At 35.0% G+C, this 23,198-nt stretch overlaps 1 protein-coding gene across 1 annotated transcript in view; it reads left to right on the top strand.

Annotated features, from left to right (window-relative positions):
• The window catches only part of phc2a (polyhomeotic homolog 2a (Drosophila)), a 54,105-nt gene that overhangs the window by 13,387 nt on the left and 17,520 nt on the right, over positions 1-23,198 (top strand). Inside the window, exons 2-7 of the mRNA XM_073823446.1 lie at positions 7,125-7,359; positions 11,755-11,898; positions 14,794-14,871; positions 15,111-15,272; positions 18,372-18,521; positions 18,600-18,900. Of these exons, the coding sequence (XP_073679547.1) occupies positions 7,189-7,359; positions 11,755-11,898; positions 14,794-14,871; positions 15,111-15,272; positions 18,372-18,521; positions 18,600-18,900 (1,006 nt within the window). The 5' untranslated portion in view covers positions 7,125-7,188. The remainder of the gene's footprint in view (positions 1-7,124; positions 7,360-11,754; positions 11,899-14,793; positions 14,872-15,110; positions 15,273-18,371; positions 18,522-18,599; positions 18,901-23,198) is intronic.

Genomic DNA, 23,198 nt, shown 5'->3' with positions numbered 1-23,198 from the left:
CAGAGAAGCCTTCTTTAAAAAAAAAAAAAAAATCTTACTGTTCAAAAACTTTTGACTTGCTCAGCAAAATGCTGTTTAAAATTGAAGTTTAGTATGTAACAGTGCAGGACGTGTGAATACACATATGTGCAGTATTCAGAACAGTGACTAACCCATAATCAATTCTCTTCAGCCAAGCTGTCAGTTTATGACATGACAAATGCATGACAAGACACACAACTGGTTTCAGCAGTTACCCAACATCTTTTGATGGCCAGGTTGCTGTGATCCTAGCGGACTGGTTTAACCTAGCTGTGGCCTGTCCGGACAGGCACCGATTGGATGTCTCATCCATCTCCAGTCATTCACCCTGAGGCTTTAGCCCTGATTGTTTGATGTGGCCTCAGCATTGTGCTGATAACCCATCTCTACCTGAACGCCTCGAACCTAACCTCGTCTTTTACAACTCCGGCTCGCTCATGCTCATCCTATTAGTATTGCTTAGCGCAGACTTTGCATCCTAGTTGCTACAAGCACTTTGGTCTTCAATGAGTGTAACTCAATTTGGTGAGAGGGTTTTGCGGGAAGGATGCTCGGCTGATGATAGCACTGGACTTTCAGTTAGCTACAGAGCTGTGTGGTGAGGAGGTCTCTAATGCAGACGAGAGAGCAAATTGAGTGGAATAATGTGTAGTGTGTTGTGCTAGCCAGTGAAATAATGCGAAGAGAGGAGAGAGAGAGGGGGAGAACGACAAAGAGAGGACGAGTCTCCCTTTCAAGCTAATGGAGAATGGACTGTATTAAGCTTTTATATGTCCTTGAAAGATTCCACATCTAATGGAAGGTTAAGTGGGATCAAACAAATTCCACAGACGCATTCTGATGACTTCAATATCTAGGATTATAATAGAAAATCTCGCTGTACCATATGAAGACAAACAAACACAAATAGCATAAAATTATAGACCCATCTGAACGTGTTAGACACATTACAGCAGGTGTAAATCTCTACAGTTGAGGATCTCTTCCATTTGGTTCAGTTGGTCTAGCTGTTCCTCGGCTGTGAGTTAAGGAAGTGAGGCCGGGTCTGTTTTGATCAACAAGTGTCCTCCCAGCCCCCAAGACAAAAACCCCAGCTCATTTCCCGCTGCAGCAGCCTTTGATGTGTGTTTGTTTAATGACATTATTGGGTCCCAGTCATCTGTGATGGGAGGAGTTCTGGTTCAGACAAGAGTCAGAGTTTGGATTCTCCTTGCTGCTAGTTGTATCCTGTCACAAGCTGTGTTGGAAGCTGTCAGAATGTCTGAGTGAGTACAGTGCAACTGATTTGGTTTTGGCTTGTGAACTTCTTTACAACATTTTAAAGTTTGATTTTAAAGAGTTATTGCTAGTAATTGTATGCTTTACATACATGAGTTAATGAATCAGCTGCAGTTAAAACATTAGTGGAATGCTTCCAGCTAACAATTTTATGTGCGTGTGTCTCTCACCGTTTACACAGCGTTCTAAAAATGTGGCACTATAGTTAAAAATTCTAAACCTTTAAACAAATTAGTTTCTCTGCCTCTGAATTGACCTTTCTTTTCCGACATCATCTAATAATTTCTAATAACTATTCGATCTTTACTGAAAATATTTTGCATTATGAAAGTGTTGTGAGCTACCTGATCTAAAGTTTCGCAAGACATACGAAATACATACCAAAAAGTACATATCAGAAATGAACACTAGATTTTTTTCGAACACAGTTATGATTACAGCTCCAAATGTTTGGCTTTCTGGACGTAACAAGCTTGCTCAGTAGCTCAGCTGCCATTGGACTTAAGATGCGGAATCCTTGGGTACAAATGCTGTGAAAACTTGACTCTCAATGAAAGAGCTGAAAGATTAGAGATCGAAAAACAAGCTAAAATGGCATGCTAGCTATTGTGTTTTTACGTCACATTCGCTTTTGTTCATACTATCTGTACTATCTGTAGATAGTATGTTATTTTAAAACATCATGGAGCATTAGAGTTGTAGCACCACTCAATGGACATTTCAAGTCAGAACCGCGGTGACACAAACAAAGCCGTCACATAAAACGTACCATATGTACGATCATCTGTACAATCAAATGCCACTCAGTGGACATTTCACATTGAATATGTCCAAAAACCTACATGGCGGTACGAATTTTGCGCCTTGTGAGAAAGTTTCCACAGGTACGTTTTCGTCATGAGAGTGTCATTTCATGTTGACTGAATGTTTAAAAAATGTATTTTCTTTGACATGTTTTATATGTTATTAGTAGATTCTATTAGCAGTAAATTTAAGGATTTCATGATCTTTTAAATTTTGTTCAAGTTTTTTTTTTTCCATTATTATGTCTCGCATTTTTAAATGCAGCATGAATGTGTGACCAGTCCCTAAAAATGTTTTCAACATTCCCATTAAGTTATGAAAATGTTATTTCCAAACATGTATTCAAAATCTTCTTCTTTTTACGTTTAAAGTCTGTTTAAGAATGCTTTTCAAAACTGAATGTTTAATGTTCACAGAACTTTCAGAAGTAAAATGTCATAACTTAGGAAAACGAAAACATAAATGTGTAAACTAGACAACAGTTTAAATCAGTGCTAGGTTCCAAATATGAAGTACTTGTAATTAGAGTTTATTACATTATTACATCAGACTATAGTTATTGCATTTACTTTTTATGGATTACATGATTACATGTTATTCACACAATGGCAGTAAATTAATCATAATTGATTCTGGAAGTCTAGACAAGAATATTTCAAACCCGAAAGACTTTGGGTGTGTCGTTTTTTTTAATTTATTTTTTTATGTGTGTTTAATGCAGGGATTTCCAAATGGTTTTGTTACTCCTGAAAATAAAATATTTGCTTGAAATTTTGCTGAGGAAGTTAATATTTCAATAACTTAACAACTTAGTCACATGTTTACAGTTCCCTGATGTTGGTTAATGGTCAGACTGACTTGCAGGAAAACTAAAATATTTACATTTTTTATTGTTCAAGTGTTTAAATTGCTTTTAGTTTACATTTTTATGATCAAATAAATTATTAGGTCATTATCAACTCATTATTTACTCTCTATCAGCTCACTAATGTAATGTTTAATGCATTTTATAATGTTGACATCAAAAAGGTTTTCTTTCTCTTTGCTTTTTTATAGCAGCAAGGTTTGATAAAAAAGTAATCTAAAAGTACTCTAAAAAGTAGATAGATTACATTATCTAAAATGGGTAATCTAGACTACAGTTACTAACTACAGTTTTCATCATGTAATCAGGAACGGACTACAATAGTAAAAGATAAATCCATCTCTCTCTCTCTTTCTCTCTCTCTCTCTCTCTCTCTCTCTCTCTCTATATATATATATATATATATAACGACATTGTAAAGACATTTATGTCCTTGAAAGGTTAAAACTGCAGGTGGTTCATTAACTCATAAATGTGGTTATTTTTATAGCGAACTAAAAAATATTTTTAAACCCTGTAACACTGAAAGAATGTACACTCTCAAAAAAAAAAAAAAACATGTACAAAAGCTGTCAGTGGGCTGTTACTTTAAAAATGTACACATTAGTACCTTACTTACCCCTAAAGGTGTTAAATTAGTACCAAAAGTTTAAATATTAGTACCTAAATGAACATATTTGTATCTTTTTAAAGGGTTCTACCCCAGTGACAGATTTCGTATAATTTTTCTAAGAATGTACTGCAAGAATGTTTTGCTTGTAACTTTCAGAGAACCTCTGCAGAACACTAACCACAGTTCTGAGAATGTAATCTGTCGGTCCAAGTGCATGTTTTTTTGGCATACTATGCGTCTTATCATGTTTGACTTCCTCTAAATAGGAAAAATCACCATTTCAAGTGTGACGTTATTAAATGCATTCAAAAGACACAAAAGCAGTTTTACCTGAGTGGAAATCAAAGCATTAATCCTGCTTTCAGCATGTTATAGAGCTTGTTGATACATCTCTTATGGTCTTTGAGATCCCCAGATGGATCAAAGCCTGGGACTACCTCTGGTGCTGTTGTCATGACTGCGTCATGTTGTTCCAGCCGATCAGTCTTCACATTTGTTCAGAGCTACTGCTGGAGCTGGCGTGGGCACGTGGATCATAAATGAACTGAGGCCTGCAACTGTGAGAGGTGTTACAGTTAGGCAGTCAAGAACCGCAAAACGTTCAACAAACGGTCTAGCTGTCACTTTCAGTGAGAATTCAAAATAAGAGGATTTAGTGGTGAAAAGGACCTGTCTGCGCGGATTAAACCGTCATGCTGTCAGATGTGACAGATGTTTTAATGCACAGCAAAGAATATTGAAAACAGTTGATTCTGGTGATTTCCCCTTAGGGTATCATACAAAATGCATCTTTTCACACTGAGGACAACTGAGGGGCTCATATGCAACTATTAGAGATGGGTCAAACGCTCACTAATGCTACAGAAGCAAAAAAACATGCATTAAGAGCCGGGGGTGAAAACTTTTGAACAGAATAGAGATGTGTAAATTATTCTTATTTTGCCTAAGTATCAATTTTTTTTTTCATTTAGTACTGCCCTTAAGAGGCTACAGAAGATACTTACATGTTTCCCAGAAGACCAAATATGTTAAATTTACCCTGATCTTCAAATTTAAAGAGTTTCAAATGTTTTTTCCTTCTCAAGCATCAGTGAGTGTTTGAACCTTCTGTAATAGTTGCATATGAGTCACTCAGTTGTCCTCAGTGTGAAAAGATGGATCGGAAAATCATACAGTTATTGTTGGAAAGGGTTCAAATACATAAAAATGCTGGAAAACCAAAGAATTTGTGGGACCTCCAAGATTTTTCTGAAAAAAAAAAAACAGCTAAGGATCATTCAGGCAACAACACAGTATTAAGAATCAAGGGGATGTAAAGTTTTGAACAGGGTAATTTTAATAAATATTTTGGTAAAATAATTAACATTTTGCAGATTCTGAAAGGGGGATGTAAACTTTGGAAATTCGTAGTACAAAAATAAAACAATGACCATATCACAAAATATAACTCTAAAAAGTATATAAATCACTTGTTTTATTAAAGAAAGATTGTCCAACAGCGACACCAGCAGGTAAAGTGTTAACAGACCCCCTAAGCATGCCTTAACTCTACTGGGGGTAACTGAGAATGAATGGAAGAAAGTCATGTAAGAGATATGACTGGATATGACTAGGTAAATAATCCAGCCTCTAGTGTTTGTGTGCGTTCCTCGTTGAACATTGTGAATCAATCTAAATGAATATACTATATATATCATTAATGGGAAGACTCATTAAACAAGTAAACAACTCACACACTTAGATATAGCCACTTTCTTACATCTAAATAGGATTAAATAAAAAAATAAAATGGCATGAAAACATGATCTGTGGCAGTTTTAGTAAGTAAATCTCTGTCTGTGACCAATATTTACTGAGCTTTGATGACTGATGATCCAAAAAAATAAAATAAAAAATAGTTAAAAGTTAACTATTAAAAAGAATAGCTGAACACTATGTTCACAAATAAAATATATTGTATATTATACGGCTTTGAGTTATTATTTTAATAAATGTAAAATGCATAAAAATAAACTTGATGAGATTCATAAATGGCTTTAATAAACAAAATATTGATTACATTGTTAATGTAAAATATATATCAGAATTTTTGTTGTTGTTCTTTGTTTATTTTTTGCATTTATAATCATTGGGGGAGACTTGTCCAGCATTTTCAGCACTGACTAATCTAAGTGCCTGATTGGCTAGTGCATTCCTAAATTCAACAGAAACGTGTTTGATTGGTTAATGCATAAAAGTGTGTAAAAGCAAACTGACACAGTGTGAGCAAATCTAAATGTAATTCCATGAATTGACACGTTTTATTAATTTTCACATTTAATTTTCACATTTAATTTTAATTGCGACAGATGTAATATATTGTTTAACTTTGCATGGACATTTTTTCCCCCTTTTGTCTTGAATTTATAAGGTAATTTAGTTCATTTTCGTGGCAAGCCCTCGTTAATTTACGACTGTGGATGGAAATATAAACTGTATCATCAAAGGTTTTAGATCAAGTCGCTGTCCTTGGCTGCTCCTATCAATGTTGTCGTCCAAATGATGCACTTATTAATGCACTAAACGCAGTTTTGACAAATGAACTTAATGAAGTGGTGCCATGTTTAGCCTACTTCAGGCACTGTTGATATGGTTACAAATTCTATTTGCGAGAATCAAAAAGAGAAGTCACACAAGTTATTCGTTCATACAGTGGCTCAAGTACAAGTTGTATGAACAGGACAGTTTGAGACCTTTGTCATTTTGTCTTAAAAAGTGATGGGGATACTTTTCATTACATCTGCTTTAAATATTCATGAAACCTTAAATTATAAACATAATTTTTGAGTGCTTTTATGAGCAGTAGCAACAAAAATGACTTGGTGGAGACATGTCCCACCCATCCTATCCACAAATTTGTCTATAAAAAATGTCACCCTGGGCCACAAAACCCATTATAAGGGTCAAATGAAATTGATTTTTTTTTTTTTTAAAGAGCTTTCTATTGATGTATGGTTTGTTAGGATAGGACAATATTTGGCCGAGATACAACTTTTTGAAAATCTGGAATCTAAGGGTACAAAAAAAAATTAAATATTGCCTTTAAAGTTGTCCAAATAAAGTTCTTAGCAATGCATATTACTAATCAAAAATTAAGTTTTGATATATTTACGGTAGAAAATTGACCAAATATCTTCATGGAACATGATCTTTACTTAATATCCTAATGATTTTTGGCATAAAAGAAAAAAATTGACCCATACAATGTATTTTTTGCTATTGCTACAAATATACATGTGATACTTAAGACTGGTTTTGAGGTCCAGGGTCACAAATGTGGTTGTCAATCCCACAATCCCCAACACTGACTCAACAAAGACTACAGTGGAACTACGTCTAGCAAAGGAGTGATCTGTGTACAGTATGTGTATGTTTTACAACCCCAAAATATAAGATCCTGTGATGTTCTGAATTATTCTGTCACATTGACATGTACTACTCACTGTCAGCAGTGTAAAAAGATGGCTTCCAATGATGGACACGTTGCTCTCCTGTCTTTCTCAGCTGGAGGGGAGTGTGAAGGATCGATAGTAACCGTGGATTGGGCACAGGCAGGAGGAGGCCCCCCATGGAGAAGGAAAAGGAGCAGGGCAGTGTGGCCTCCAGTGCCAGTGTCACCACCTCCAGCACTACCTCAGCCTCCACCGGCAGCAACGCTACAACAAACTCCTCCTGCAGACAGCACACCGTGCCTCAGATATCAGTCTATGGAGGAATCACAGACAGACAGACCGTTCAGGTAGAAATAAATCTCAGCCACAGTCAGCAAACTGCGAGTTATTCACTCTGCCCCGAAAATTGCATTATCCTCTGGCGCCATCTAGAGGCCATGTGCAGCAAGTACTTCTAAAATTAATCAGTATATCATTAATGTGGTGTTCTTTTTTTAGTCACTTGTATTTAGTGATGTTTATTTAGTAAAAATGGGTTTTATTGCCATATATTAGATTCTTAACTATCCTGAATGATAGTTCAGAAGTCCTTTATAAATGTTGACCAGCAGTGATTGGCTGCACAGAACAGGATCTCTGATGTCAGCTGAATTTGAAAGGTAGTTTGTGGTAACAAGGAGCACATGGTCAGTAAGGATCTAGCTGTATTTACTCAAGAGAGCTCAACAATTGGCAGTATGTCGATTTATAACCATGTTATTATATAATCTTGCTTCTTAATAACAATGTGAATGTTTTGAACAGGATGTCTTTCCTTATTTGACTTAAGGAACCATAATGGTAACACTTTACCATAAGGTTCATTATTTAGCTACCTTAGTTAACAAGAACATTAAGACTGAATAATACTTCTACAGCATTTATTAATCTTAGTCAATGTTAATTTCTGAATTTCAGCATTTACTAATGCATTATTAAAATCACAAGTTGTGTTTGCATCAGTAAAGCATCAGTTAATGCACTGTGAACTAGCATGAAAAAACAATGAACGACTGTATTTTTATTGACTAACATTAACAAATATTAATAAATAGTGTAATGTTTTGTTCATTGTTCGTTCAGGTTAGTTAATACATTAACTAATGTTAACAAATGACACCTTATTGTAAAGTGCTACTATAATAATTTATGTATTTTAGTTTTTTTTCTATATTTCCTGTCAAATTAAGCTCCTGCCTTTACATACATTGCAGAAATTAAAATTGTTATATATTATATAATATGAATAGCTTTATTTTATATTTGTTTATTATATTACTATTATAAAACTATGGTAACACTTTGGCCACAGTAAAACTCTCTTAGTTAACATTAAGAAACACATTAGCTATCATGAACTAACAATTTTTACAGCATTTCTTAATCTGTATTAAAATTAGTTAATAGAAAAGCACTTGTTCATGTTAGTTCACAGTGCATTAACTAATACTAAGAGATACAACTTTAGATTTTAGATATGTTTTAGTAAATGTTGAAATTAAGATGTTAACTAATGTAGTTAATGTTTACAAATGAAGTCTTATTGCAAAGTGTTACCATAATTATCAAATAATAATTATTAAAGTAATAATAATATGACTTAAGGATGAGATAAGAACACAGAAACAAGTGGAAAACAAGACAAAAAATGTATTCAATTGTAAGAACTATTATCTGAGCGATATGGCCAAAAAATAATTTTTCATATTAGTCGATATCGATAATTATGATTATTACTTTTTTTTATTTTTTTCAAGTTTAAAGGCAGATTTTTGCTCTTATAGTGTAAGTTGTAGAAACCAGATCGTTAACTGGTGTTTTAACTACTTTTTATGGTCAGAACATGACAAACACGTCACATTCTTGAATTCTTTACAATTTCCAGTAATTTTTCCATAGCAAAATAAATGTACTTTTAGTAAAAATTCACAAGTGCTATAGCTTAATAACAAAAACTACAGTAATTATATTTTATAACTCATTTAATGCATGTCTACATTAATAATATAATAAAATGCAATATGAATATCCCTCATTTCTGCCAGAATACCATGACGCAGTTAGTGTTACTACAGTAAATCCATGGTAAATGATTTGTAGATTGAAAATCCTTCTGACCGTATCGTTCCGCACAGTGTTTGTCCTGTTTCTTTAAGCTTTAAACTAGCTTAAATCGCAGAGTTATTTGTGTTCTTCACTAAATTCATGCGCTTCACACTGGATTGTACAGTGCTGTTTAGTAGTTTAGTAGAGTATGGAAGGCCAAATGGGTCAAAAACAATGTGAATATTGGTTGTTTACGCATATTTAAAGCATTGATTTCTTACACGTAAACACCACGTATTTAACGCGTATAATATGCGTTATAAGTAGGGATGCACCGAATCCAGGATTCGGATTCGGATTCGGCCGAATCCTGGGCTTTTTGACGGGGTTCGGTTTCGGCCGAACCTTAGATTTATTTTCCACCGAAACCGAACCCTAGACTTGCACTACGACGTCACACGGCCGTTGATTACGTGAAGGTGTTTAGGCTACATAGGACCCGTTCGAATGTAGTAGGCTGTAAGAATCTGAAAATGGAACTCGTAAGCAAAAAAAGTTTTGTTTGGCAGTACTTTCCACCAAAAGAAGGCGATTCAAGTCGAGCTTTATGTTCAATTTGCAATGCCAATTTGTCTCGTGGTGGCAAGGACCCTAAGCAGTACACAACATATCGCCGATGTTAAAACATTTGCGTCTAAGGGGCCGTTCACATGTCGCGCCTAAAAACGCGTGGAAAACGCTAGGCGCGCCTCTTTCTTCCTTGTCAACAAAGCGCTCGGGCGCTTGCGCTCCGGAAGCGTCTGCCGTTTCTAAGCAACCATCAGCTGCGCTCTAGCTCCAAGCTGCGGAGCGCTTGCTGCATTCTGAAAAGTTGAGATGTTTTTATCTCGATGCGGCGCGGACGCGCCTGGAAAAACGAGCGCGTCGCACCGCGTGCGCGGCGCTTCCATTATGCGCGCGCAAGCCGCGCATCTACATTTAAAATAACGAATTTGAGCGCGCAAAAGACGCTACATGTGAACGGCCCCTAAAACATCCAAAAGAATACGAGTTTTGCATGAAGGAATCTACAGACAGCAGCCAAAATGCAGCAACTTCAGGTACGGCAGCTGGACAGTCACAGCTAAAAACGTGTAATTAAGGATGCGAGTAGGATTCGGTATTCGGTTTCGGATTCGGCCGAATCTTAAACAGTGTATTCGGTATTCGGCCGAACCCCAAAAATCTGGATTCGGTGCATCCCTAGTTATAAGAGAAGCTCACTTTCAGAACAAAAATTTACAGATAATTTACTCACCCCTTGTCATCCAAGATGTTCATGTCTTTCTTTCGTCAGCTGTGAAAAAAATAATGTTTTTTGAGGACATCTGTGGTACCCCCGAGAACCTCCAAATAGCAGTTTAAATGAACATTTCCAGACGAGGAAGAAGGGTCTTATCTTTGCTGGTTAATGCTGGTCCTTTGTTGGTTTATGCTGGTCCTTTGCTGGTTTATGCTGGTCCTTGACCAGCAACATGACCAGCTAAAGACCAGCATAAACCAGCAAAGGACCAGCATTAACCAGCAAAGGACCAGCATAAACCAGCTAAAACCAGCATCCCAGCACCAAAACATACCTAACCAGCATATGCTGTTTTTTTCAACAGGGAAGACGAGCATTTGAGGTTAAAAATCAGTTGTCAGTTTTTTTTTTTTTTTTTTTAATATAACCATTCGTTTCACTAGATAAGACCCTTCTTCCTTGGCTGGGATTGTTTAGAGCCCTTAGAAGCTGCATTTAAACTGCTTTTTGGAAGTTCAAACTCAGGGGCACCATAGAAGTCCTTTATATGGAGAAAAATCCTGAAAAAAAAAAAAAACAACTTCTTTACGACTGAAAAAAAAAAAAAGACATGAAAATCTTGGATGACAATGGGATGAGTAAATTATCTGTACATTTTTGTTCTGGAAGTGAACTTTTCCTTTAAATATGTATATGTATATGTGTTGTTGATGTGTTAAAATCCATGTGTTTTTGAACCATTTGGCCTTCCATAAGCGAGTAAACAAATCTGTAGTAAACACACACCACGCTGCTGTTTAAGCTTTGAGTTGAGCAGATAAGAGTCTGTGTGGTGCGTTTCAAATGAGTAGCACTGTTTCATTCCGCTTTTGCCGCATAAACAATATATCGAACATTTATTGAACTCCTGTTATCATTTTAATGCGGGACATTATATCCTGATAATTATTGATATCATTTTATTTGTTTAGTAAACACTTTTCAAATTACTAAAAACATTTAAATAATTCAAGTGATAGCTCAAACAGAGAAAAAAATAAAAGCAGTGTTTCTGTTATTCTGTCATCATGTTACTTTAGCTGTGAAGGGAATGTAGTCCTGCTGTCAGGCTGCTGTGATGGATGGCAGTGACCCCACATGCCATGTCACTGCACCCAGCGACCCTCTGCGTTTACAAAGAGTCGCTCTGGTCCTTCTTTCTGTGTAGAACATCATGTGCTGGTTACACATTATACAACACGAAATGTTTTTCTTTGCACCTATGTGGTGTGAAATACACCTTGAATAATATATCCCCTAAAGGACTTAGTAGACTAGGGGCAGAATAATATTAACATGATCACTTAATAATCCCATCCCATCTCATTTTACTCAGGTCATCCAGCAGGCCTTGAACAGGCAGCCCAGCACCGCAGCAGCTCAGTATCTACAGCAGATGTATGCAGCTCAACAACAACACCTCATGCTACAGACCGCAGCACTACAGCAACAGCACCTGAGTCTGGCTGCAGTGCAGCAGGTGGGCACACGTCATAGACAGCTCAGACAAGATTTTTCTTGTTCGTCTCTCCTCAAGGTGTTTCTTTCGGAAAGATGAAAGACATAGTCAGTTCAGTTATCACTTAACATGTTAATTAAACTGAGGGAAAATGTGCATGCATAAGCGTGCTCTTTAGGTAGTGCTTTACTGTATGGGAAGATGTGGTTCAAATACAATACTGTGTATGAAAGCACATAAGATTTAATGAAAATCACTCAGGGCTCTTTATGAATTGTGTAGTCAGTAACTCATGTACAGGGTCATTCATCTCTTGTGACAAGTATTGATGTGGGATCCTTTGCAATGCCCAAAGGCATGTTTTGCAACGTTTAACAAAAGTCTGCTCTGGCAGAGCCACATCCTGTGGATATTTGAGGAAAAAAAATAAAGGGAACAAGGATTTCTTAACAGCTAGGGAACAATATGATTTATATTTTTGGCCAGCATGTCAAGCTTGTATTACTTGTACAGTGGATTATTGCTGTGAATTAACCTCACAGGTAGAAATAAAGAGCTAAAGCCAGCTAAGTCATTGCTAAGCAAGTGATTGACTATTTGATTTAAAGTATTTTTTTATATTTTTAGCCAGCTTTTCAAATTTTGATAATATCACACACATTTCATTACATTACAGAACTGTAAAATATATTCTAACTCACAATTTTGAGTTTGTCATACAATTCTGACATACAATTGTGAGTTTATATCTCACTATTATGATTTAATAACTCACAATGGCGAGATTGTATATCACAATTCTGAGAAAAAAGTCAGAATGGCAATAAAAAAGTCAGAATTGCTACTTTAAATCTCGCAATTCTGACTTTCTAACTCACAATTGTGAGTTTATGTCACACAATTCTGACTTAATAACTCACAATTGTGAGTTTGTATTTCACAATTCTGAGAAAAAGTCAGAATAGCAAGAAAAAAGTCAGAATAGCAAAAAAAGTCAAAATTGCTACTTTAAATCTCGCAATTCTGACTTTCTAACTCACAATTTTGAGTTTGTCATACAATACTGACTGTCTAACTTACAATTGCGAGTTTTTATCTCACAATTCTGACTTTATAACTCACAATTCTGACTTTCTAACTCAGAATTGCGAGTTTGTCACACAATTCTGACTTAATAACTCACAATTGCGAGTTTGTATTTTACAGTTCTGAGAAAAAAAGTCAGAATAGCAAGAAAAAAGTCAGAATAGCAAAGAAAGTCAGAATTGCAACTTTATATCTCACAATACTGACTTTCTAACTCACAATTGTGAGTTTATGTCACACAATTCTGACTTAATAACTCACAATTGTGAGTTTGTATTTCACAATTCTGAGAAAAAGTCAGAATAGCAAGAAAAAAGTCAGAATAGCAAAAAAAGTCAAAATTGCTACTTTAAATCTCGCAATTCTGACTTTCTAACTCACAATTTTGAGTTTGTCATACAATACTGACTGTCTAACTTACAATTGCGAGTTTTTATCTCACAATTCTGACTTTATAACTCACAATTCTGACTTTCTAACTCAGAATTGCGAGTTTGTCACACAATTCTGACTTAATAACTCACAATTGCGAGTTTGTATTTTACAGTTCTGAGAAAAAAAGTCAGAATAGCAAGAAAAAAGTCAGAATAGCAAAGAAAGTCAGAATTGCAACTTTATATCTCACAATACTGACTTTCTAACTCACAATTGTGAGTTTATGTCACACAATTCTGACTTTATAACTTACAATTGCGAGTTTGTCACACAATTCTGACTTAACTCATAATTGCGAGTTTGTATTTCACAATTCTGAGAAAAAAAGTCAGAATAGCAAGAAAAAAGTCAGAATAGCAAAAAAAGTCAGAATTGCTACTTTAAATCTTGCAATTCTGACTTTCTAACTCACAATTTTGAGTTTGTCATGCAATTCTGACTTTCTAACTTACAATTGTGAGTTTATATCTCGCAATTCTGACTTAACTCACAATTGTGAGTTTGTATTTCACAATTCTGAGAAAAAGTCAGAATAGCAAAGAAAGTCAGTACTGCAACTTTATATCTCACATTACTGACTTTCTAACTCACAATTGTCATTTTATGTCACACAATTCTGACTTTATAACTTACAATTGCGAGTTTATATCTCAATTGTGAGTTTATAACTCAAGTTTACAAGTTTGTATCACACAATTCTGAGAAAAAAAAAGTTAAAATTGAGAACACTGGAGTATAAAAATGATCAATCTGAACAAAGTTTCAAAGAATGCATGTTTTGTTTAAAACATTTTGATTAGAGAAATGGAAAAAAGAAAAAAAACACTATTAATATTTCTTAATAAATTGCCAGTTATTCATGTTAGTAAGCAGTGCACATGGTTAAAATGGTAATATTCACTCAAACCAAAACAAGAGAAAAGATTAAAAATTCAATCCTATATTCGATTAATTTTAATTTTTTATTTATATCTGATGTATATCTGCTGAATATTAAAAATGGCTTAAAACCTACACTAAAAAAATTGGTGGTGAGACAGTTTTGACTCAGAAATTGCCAGTAAATTTCACAAACAATAACAAAGAAATTACATATAACACATTGAATTAAACATGATTTTTAAAAATATATTTTTTAGAGATTAAAAATAGTTTGGTTCACAAAATGAAAATCCCTTTTTGCGAGTAAGCTAAAGTTAAATGTATTGTGTGGTTGTAGTGTTGACTGGCAGGCTGCTGTGGGAATGAGGGATCCGTTTTCCTGCCTCTCTCTCTTGCTCAGTGCTGTTGTTATTGATTAATGAGTGCTGGGTTTGACTTGTGACCTGTCTCTGTGTCTTTCCTTCTTTTACCATCTCTCTCTCTTACTCTCTGGCATTCATTCACTCCCTATAGGCTAGTATAGTGGCAGGAAGACAAAGCTGTAGTCAGAATGGCACTACAACCCAGCAGACTGTGGCCTCCCAAACCACTGTAAGTATTATTAAACCTGACATTGATATCTCACTCAACAAGTCTCCAGTGCTACAGAAAAAAAATGCTAGTGGGTATTACTTACAGGCAAGCGCTTTTTTACCTGGCAGGTTCTTTAATTTTTGGCTGATTGTGATAATTCGTAATGTTTTGGTTAAGGTTATGATTTATTATTTTGACTGCACAGCTTTCAGAAAATAAGGAGCATATGTTGTTAAGATTTTTCCTTGTTGAAACAGATAAACCTTGCCACATCCCCAGCGGCAGCTCATTTGATCAGTCGAGCCCAGAGCGGGAGCTCTGTTCCAGTCTGCATTGCCCAACAGGCCGTGCTGCTGGGAAACTCCTCCACACCCACACTCACCGCCAGCCAAGCACAGATGTATTTACGAGCTCAGATGGTAAATCCTCTTACACACACGCAACCACATGTACAAACTGTGCTTTCTAAATAAAGACACACCATACACTTCTATTGTTTTTTACATACACTGCTGTTTGGAATCAGTAAGATCTTTAATGTTTTTAAGTTTCTCATGCTCACCAAGGCTGCATTCATTTGATCAAAAATCCAGAAAAAACAGTAATATTGTAAAAATATTATTTCAATGTGAAATAACTGTTTTCTGTGTGAATAGATTTTAAAACGTAATTTAATCAATCCTGTGATGCAAAGCTGAATTTTGTGCATAATTTCTCCAGTCTACAGTGTCACAGATCCAAAAATCTATATATAGCCTATATATATAATTTTTATATGAAATCATTTTACATATTATTTATATAAAGAAATTAATACATTTATTCACCAAGGATGTGTTAAATTGATTAAAACTGATAGCTAAGACTTATGTTGTTAGAAAATATTTCTATTTTGAATAAATGCTGTTCTTTTTAACTTTTTATTCATCAAAGAATCCTGAAAAAAGGTTCCAAAAATATTAAGCAACACAACTGTTTTCAACACTGATAATAAAAGTAATATATCAGCATATTAGAATAATTTCTGAAGGATCATGTGACACTCATGTGACTGGAATAATGGCTGATGAAAATTCAGCGTTGCATCACAAGAATAAATTATATTTTAAAATATATTAGAAAAGAAAATCATTATTTTAAATTGTAATAATATTTCACAATATTACATTTTTTTTTCTGTATTTCTGATTAAGTAAATGTAGTCTTTATGAGCATTAGAGAATTTCCAGAGACCCCAAACTTTAGAACGGCAGTGTTATTCTTATTATAATGAACCTTTTTTATTTTTATTTTTCCTGGAGGAGGATGTCATTAAGAAACTAGTGACAGGAATATTGTAAGAATGTTAAATGCTACTGAGAACGTTGCGAATATCTATAAAACTAAATTATTACTGCTGCGCATTACTATTAACAAAATTTCCAAAAAAACTTGTTTATATATATATATATATATATATATATGTGTGTGTGTATACCGGTGTATGTATATATATATATGTATATGTATATATATATATATATATATATATATATATATATATATATATATATGTTTTAGTTTAGTTTTTTTTATTAGAGAAATGGAAAAAAATAAAGAGTCATCATGTAATATATTAAAGGGATAGTTCACCCAAAAATTTAAATTTGATGACTTTGTTTCGTCAGTAAAACACAAACAAAGATTTTTTAACATTGCAGTCTGTCAGTCATATAATGGCAGTCATTGGTTACCAAATCTTTAAGAGTAAAAAAAAAACATACATCTTGGATGCCCTGGTGGTAAGCAGATGAACATCAGGGCCTGTATTCACAAAACATTTTATCTTACCACTAAGAGCAGTAAAAGTTTTTAGTTAAGAGTTTTCTCTCAAAACCTATTAACAAAGCTGCTGAGACAAACTTTTACTAAGGAATAGAGAGAAGTCTTAAGATAAGAGTAAGGGTGGGGTTGAGTTGACCTTGTTGCTATGGAGGATGTCAGCATGCTAATTAACTATGCACACAGTGATTGGATGATAGAGGAGGAGTCTCTGTCAGAGATTTGTTCACTGAAATACTGTAGAGCGCAATATAATATTGCCATATTCAAATAAAGCTTTTTTTTAAAATGTTGCCAGATTCAAATAAAGATTTTAAAATGCAAACTAAGTGTCACTAAGTAAACAAGTATATGTTCAGCTGATTGTCGGCCTTTTAGATGTGTGCTTCTCATAAACAATTAGCTGATATGCATATAAACAGTGTTTTTATTAACAGAATAGAATCATCACGGCTGATAGTAAGATATGCAAACTTAAAAGAAAACCAAACTGGACGCAAGAACAGCTTGCCCAACTTGTTAATGAAAACAAGGATATAATCCAAGGAAAATTTGGAGTTGGCATAAAAGTTGCGTGAGAAAACGTGTGCAAATAAATGCAGTGTGTTTCTAAAAAGTTTAAGTTCTGAGGCAGATTTAAGGATAGTTAGGATTTGGTCTTAGTGACTTAGGAGTCCTCTTCACTAATGTTTCACAGATTTAGGAGCTAGTTTTAGCACTATAATGCTTTGTGAAATACTCTTAGAGCAAAAATCTAGGAGTCCTAAATTTAAGACTGACACAGCCATTATTTTTTTAAGATTTTCTCCTAAATCAACAAGTTATGAGCTACTTTTAGCCTTAAGATGTTTTGTAAATATATGGGCCCACATTTTCAACGAAATGACAGTTTTTCATGTTTTTACATCCGCTCAAACCAAAAGTATCGAAATGATTTAAAATTCACCTCTACATTTATTAAATTCTGAGCTTACTCTTTTTAAAAGTTTTACTAAATATTTTACTAAATATATGAAATAAGAATAATAAAATATGTTCCTACATTTGCCCAAAAAGAGGTTTTGTCGTGTTTAGATAACTTCTGGTGGTAGATTTGGCCTCAAACTATAGCCAAGTAAACCCATATACACCATGTGTGGAATTGTAGAGTGGTCCCATTTCAAATCCTATATATAAATGGGTCATTTTGGTTCCCTAATGGCTGCGCTCACTGTACTGTGGGATATAAAGATATGCCTAGTCAAAAGCATTGCTACTAGACAGTCTTCTCCAAGATTTCCTCATGAATAAATAGTAATTTTTATGAAATTGCCATCTGACTTCATTTTCATGTCCTGCTTCTACTTCTTCTCCTGAATTGTCTCTGTGTGTGTGAAAAACATATTTTTCATTTGGCCTTGAATAGTGAAAGTGGCACAGCTGCAGCTCTTTTGAAAAACCCAATAAGGATGTGGACGCAAATGTTTTCACTGGCACATCAACTCTATTTTCTTAAATACAGTTTTTGGCTTGGAACTGATTAGCAGTAAATGAGCTGTTTGAGATCTGCCAGAATTTGAAATGCAGTCCTTTCAGCACTGTAACAGCTGAAATGGCTCAAGTGTTCTCACTGATGTCAAACCTGATAGCCTGGTATTTGTTATATAAATGTGACTTATGCATTAGTATAAAGCAGACATTTTTGGTGGGATTTCCAGGCACAGCAAACCAATCTTGTGCAAGTAGCGAGGAGCCTAGGACGAGCCGTTCCTTTGTCCCCTCAGCTTATTTTCACCCCAGCTGCCTCAGTCACCGCAGTTCAGCCAGAGGCCTCTGCGCTGTCAATCAATACATCGCCCACAGGACAGGTAACCCTAACTTGACATACATCTATACCAAAAGATGCTGTTTTTTGGACGCCTCACCAAAGCGCTTTATCTGTTTAGGTGCAAAACTTGGCTCTTCGTGGCCAGCAGGGGGTGCTGACATCCTCTCTCTCTCAGTCTCAGCTACAGAGCCTGAGTGTGAAACAGTCCCCCGGGGCATCAGTGACTAACCAACCAGTGGCCCGACTCAAAAGTCCTGGAGCGGAGCCGAACTCTCAGGGAGCTGCTGCAAAGAGCAGTCCCGCAGAAACGTCCTCAGAGACTGTGGGAAAAAACTACAAAACCAGTGACCTCACAACAAGGGAGCTTAACGTGTGTCCCAGTGTGACCTCAGTGGCGGGCCATCCTCTCATCAGCACAGGTAAGTCTGCTTGCTATCTTAACATGCATGCAGGGGCGGATCTAGTGAAAGTATAGCTTCTCAATTGTCTTACTAATGGAGGAGTGAAAGCAGCTAGAAAAGCTCAACTGCGAGGGACATCTGGCCTTGAGCATTAATCGGGGTGTCGGGTTGCTGTGGCAGTGGGCTTGAGGAACACACTGGGCGGCAGTGTTTCACGATAACACACCTGCTATGTGTGTATCTTTGGCTGGTGAGATGGTTGTAAACTGACCCCTGAGTTACTGACATTCAATTGATATACGTTAACAATATATTCAGCATAAGCAATTAGTGAGTCATTATACCCATGGATGCACAATATATTGGCGTCATATCAGTTAGCAATTTTTAAGTTTATATTTAGATGACAATTGTTTGCAGTCATCTAACTCTTACTTTAAGTTAATCTTTTAAAACAATTTATGTAAGGTTATATCAGAATATCAGAAGCTAAATTTATTTTGTAGTCTTTGAAATGACTGATTTTAGTTTTTAATGTTTTTATTATAATTTATTTTGACTAAATAGTATATTATTTGAATAATGTAATTTTAATATTATCAATTGCAAGATATAAACTGACATTTCTGACTATTTTTCTCTGAATTGCATGATATAAATTCAAATTATAATCGAGTTATAAAGTCAAATTGCGAGAAATAAAGCAATTCTTAAATTGTGAGATATAAACTCACGTTTTTGACTATTTGTCTGTGAATTACATAATTTAAATTGGCAATTTGCGAGTTATAAAGTCAGAATTGCAAGAAATAACGCTATTCTGAAAAACAAAGCCACGAATTCTGAGACAAAGTCAGAACTGTAAGATGTAAATTTACAATTCTGACTTTTTTTCTCAGAATTGCAAGTTTGTATCTCGCAGTTCTGACTTTATGTCTGAGAGTCTGACTTTATAACATGCAATTGCTAGTTACTAAATCAGAATTATGAGACGTGAATTCACAATTCTGAGAACATCTCAGTCTTTTTTTCCCCTCAAAATTGGACTTTCTAACTCATAACTGCTAACTCACAAGAAAGAGTTTATATCCAGAAGTCAGAATTGCGAGTAAAATGTCAGAATTTCGAGATATAAATGTGCATTTGTGAGAAAAAAAGTCAGAATTGTAAGTTTTTATCTTGCAGTTCTGACTTTATTTCTCGCAATTGTTTATATCATGTAATTGTGAGAAAAAAGTCAGAATTATGAGTTTTTATCTTGCAGTTTTGACTTTATTTCTCGCAATTGTGAGTTTATATCATGAAATTCTGAGAAAAAAGTAAGAATTGTGAGTTAATATCTCACAATTCTGACGTTATAACTCGCAATTCTGAGTTTATATCACACAATTCTGAGAAAAAAGTCAGAATTGGGAGATATAAACTTGCATTTGCATGAAAAAGAATTGTGAACTGTTTTTATCTTGCAGTTCTGACTTTATTTCTTGCAATTCTGAGTTTATATCACAATTCTGAGAAAAGTCAGAATTCTTACAAATTATATCACGCAATTCTGAGAAAAAGATTCAGAATTGTGAGTTTATATCTCACAATTCTGACTTTATTTCTTGCAATTCTGAGTTTATATCACAATTCTGAAGGAAAACGTCAGCATTGTGAGTTGTTATCTTGCCGTTTTGACTTTATAACTCGCAATTCCGAGTTTATATTGCACAATTCTGAGAAAAAAGTCAGAATCTCGAGACATAAACTTGCATTTGCAAGAAAAAAAGTCAGAATTGTGAGTTTTTATCTTACAGTTCTGACTTTATTTCTTGCAATTCTGAGAAAAAACATCAGAATTGTGAGTTTTTATTAGAGATCGACCGATATATCGATTTACCGATATTTTTCCGATATTTAAGCATTTTACCATAATCGGTTATCTGTTTTGTAATATCGGGTTCACCGATAAACGCCGCCATCTTGTGGGTGTTTTGAGAATTTTGCTTATTGATAATGTTAGCGTTTCTGCTCATGCTTTTCATAAAATATTTTTATTGTTGTAATATGAATATTAAATTTAACATGAAAGACTGCTAACATTCAACACTTTTGTTTTTAAGATGACCAAAATAAAAAATAGACAGCAAAGTGAAGTATGGACTTACTACACTCACTTGAAGACAAACACACTTTAGTAACAGTGCACTTCTTGTATTTTTTGCACTTTCAGACCCCTCTATTATTGGTTTATAAATAAGAGTTTTGATTTGTATGCAAGGAGGGAGTGATTGTTATAAATAAAACGGTTTGTTCAGTTCAGTGGTGTTGTAATCATTGTGTCAAAAACAGAAGTATAATAGTAAATAAATATCAGGTATGAATATCGGTTATCGGGCACATAAACATGCAAATAATTGGTATCGGTATCGGTAATAAAAAATCAATATCGGTATCAATATCAATATCTAGTTTTTATCTTGCAGTTCTGACTTTATAACTTGCAATTGTTAGTTTATATCACGCAATTCTGCAAAAAAAGTCAGAATTGTGAGATAAGAAAAAGTTGCAATAACCTTTTAAACTGGCTTCCATAGGTTTGACGTTATCAAGTATATCAAATGAACCAAACTAAACCACACCGACAGTCCAAAAAAACAATAAGTTAATATTAATTGACTTACATTTTAGTCCATAAAAATACAGCCCAATGTACCATATTAATATTTAAAAAAATCCATATGGATTTTTTACTGTTTTTTTTTTTTTAAAGCTCTGTTTTATTCTTGTCCTTTTTCGAACCCAAGAATACGTCCAGTGTAAACCTAAGAAAGACACCTTTTTAAACCTTACATAAAGATGTTTTACTTCTTGTTCTTGCATTTGTCCATTAATCTCATAACACATCATCCGTCACAGGCATATTAATAGCAACAAGCCACACTCAGTACAAGCCAACTCTTCAGCAGACCATTTCAATCCGATACAAATGGAAACCACAAGCGGGCTAATGTGTTATTTGTGGGTGTGGGTTTCTGTGCATGTGGTAAGGTCCTGACCATTTCCTGTCATGAAAGCTTGACAGAAAGGGTTCAAGCACCAATATACACACAGAAATACTAGAGACAAAGCCACTGGAACCATGAAAATGCTCAGTGCTTACTGGCAACACCAGCCATTAGTATATTTTGCTTTACATACTTGTTGCTTAAATGACTTTCATGTACCTACAAATAGCATTATGATAAATGAATTCAGCTCTGTTTAAACATCTGGCCACTTAGAGTAGTTCCTAAAAAAAGACCTGTTATTATGGTAAATCTTGGTGGAAATACTATATTTAGAGAGGAAATGTCTATGGAGAAACCAATTGGTAAATGTAAATGGTGTGTTGAATGGCTCACTCTCCCATTGCCTGTGTTTTCTTCATAAGGAATTCATTAGACTAGAAAAACATATAGCCAGGAGCATGAAACCCAAAGTATTTGGACCACAACTGGAGAGAAACCTAAGTAAGACCAGACATTTCTTAGAATTGACCACTGCAGAATTAAAGTGTTGGCTCTCCATGAAGCATTTTGATCAAGGTTGAGATTGTGGACACATAGATCCTTGATCAGCTTTTCCTTTAGAGACCAAAACGTCTGTTCTTATGCAAGGGAACTCCACTCCCTTCACTTTGGGACTAAAATCAATAGTCAGTCAGAGAAAAAGCGTCTGCACTGTTTTTAAATTGTTTATGTATTGGCATGCCCTAGACCAAGATTTCTCAAATCCGGCCCTGGAGGGCCACCGCCCTGCAGAGTTCAACTCCAACCTAAATCAAAGCTAATCAAGGTATTCGGAAGGGCTAAAAAAAAGTTTAAGCATCCAACTTTTTCTTCAACGCAGAAGTAAGTCTATGGGTGAGACTTCCGGTTCATTATCTACTGTAGGGAAATAACGAGAAGAACTTTGCACTACAAATCAGAGTGCTCATAATTAAAATAATACATTAAAATAAGAAGACACAACAATTTGCAATATCAAGCCGCAAAATGAGCCGTTTTGCACAGCTAGAAATAGCCGGAATGCGAATGAGACTGGAAGCCAGACCCATAAAATTTACAAATGGCTGTGCCCACTCTACGGGAAGAAAAAGGTGGACAGAGGAACTTGATCAGGGTTTGAACTAAAATGTCCTCGATAAAAGGATAACAAGAGTTCGATAAATGGTCAATATAATGTTTATGCGCCAAAAGCACTACTCATTTAAGGATCATTTATCCACTCAGCTTAAAGTTCAAATAGCAGCACTGCACAAATTTGCTAGAGCAGATGAATTTACTCGCTGA

The sequence above is a fragment of the Garra rufa genome, chromosome 18 (assembly GCF_049309525.1).
Source record: "Garra rufa chromosome 18, GarRuf1.0, whole genome shotgun sequence".
Lineage (NCBI taxonomy): Eukaryota > Metazoa > Chordata > Actinopteri > Cypriniformes > Cyprinidae > Garra > Garra rufa.
This window is presented reverse-complemented; position numbering and strand designations above follow the sequence as displayed.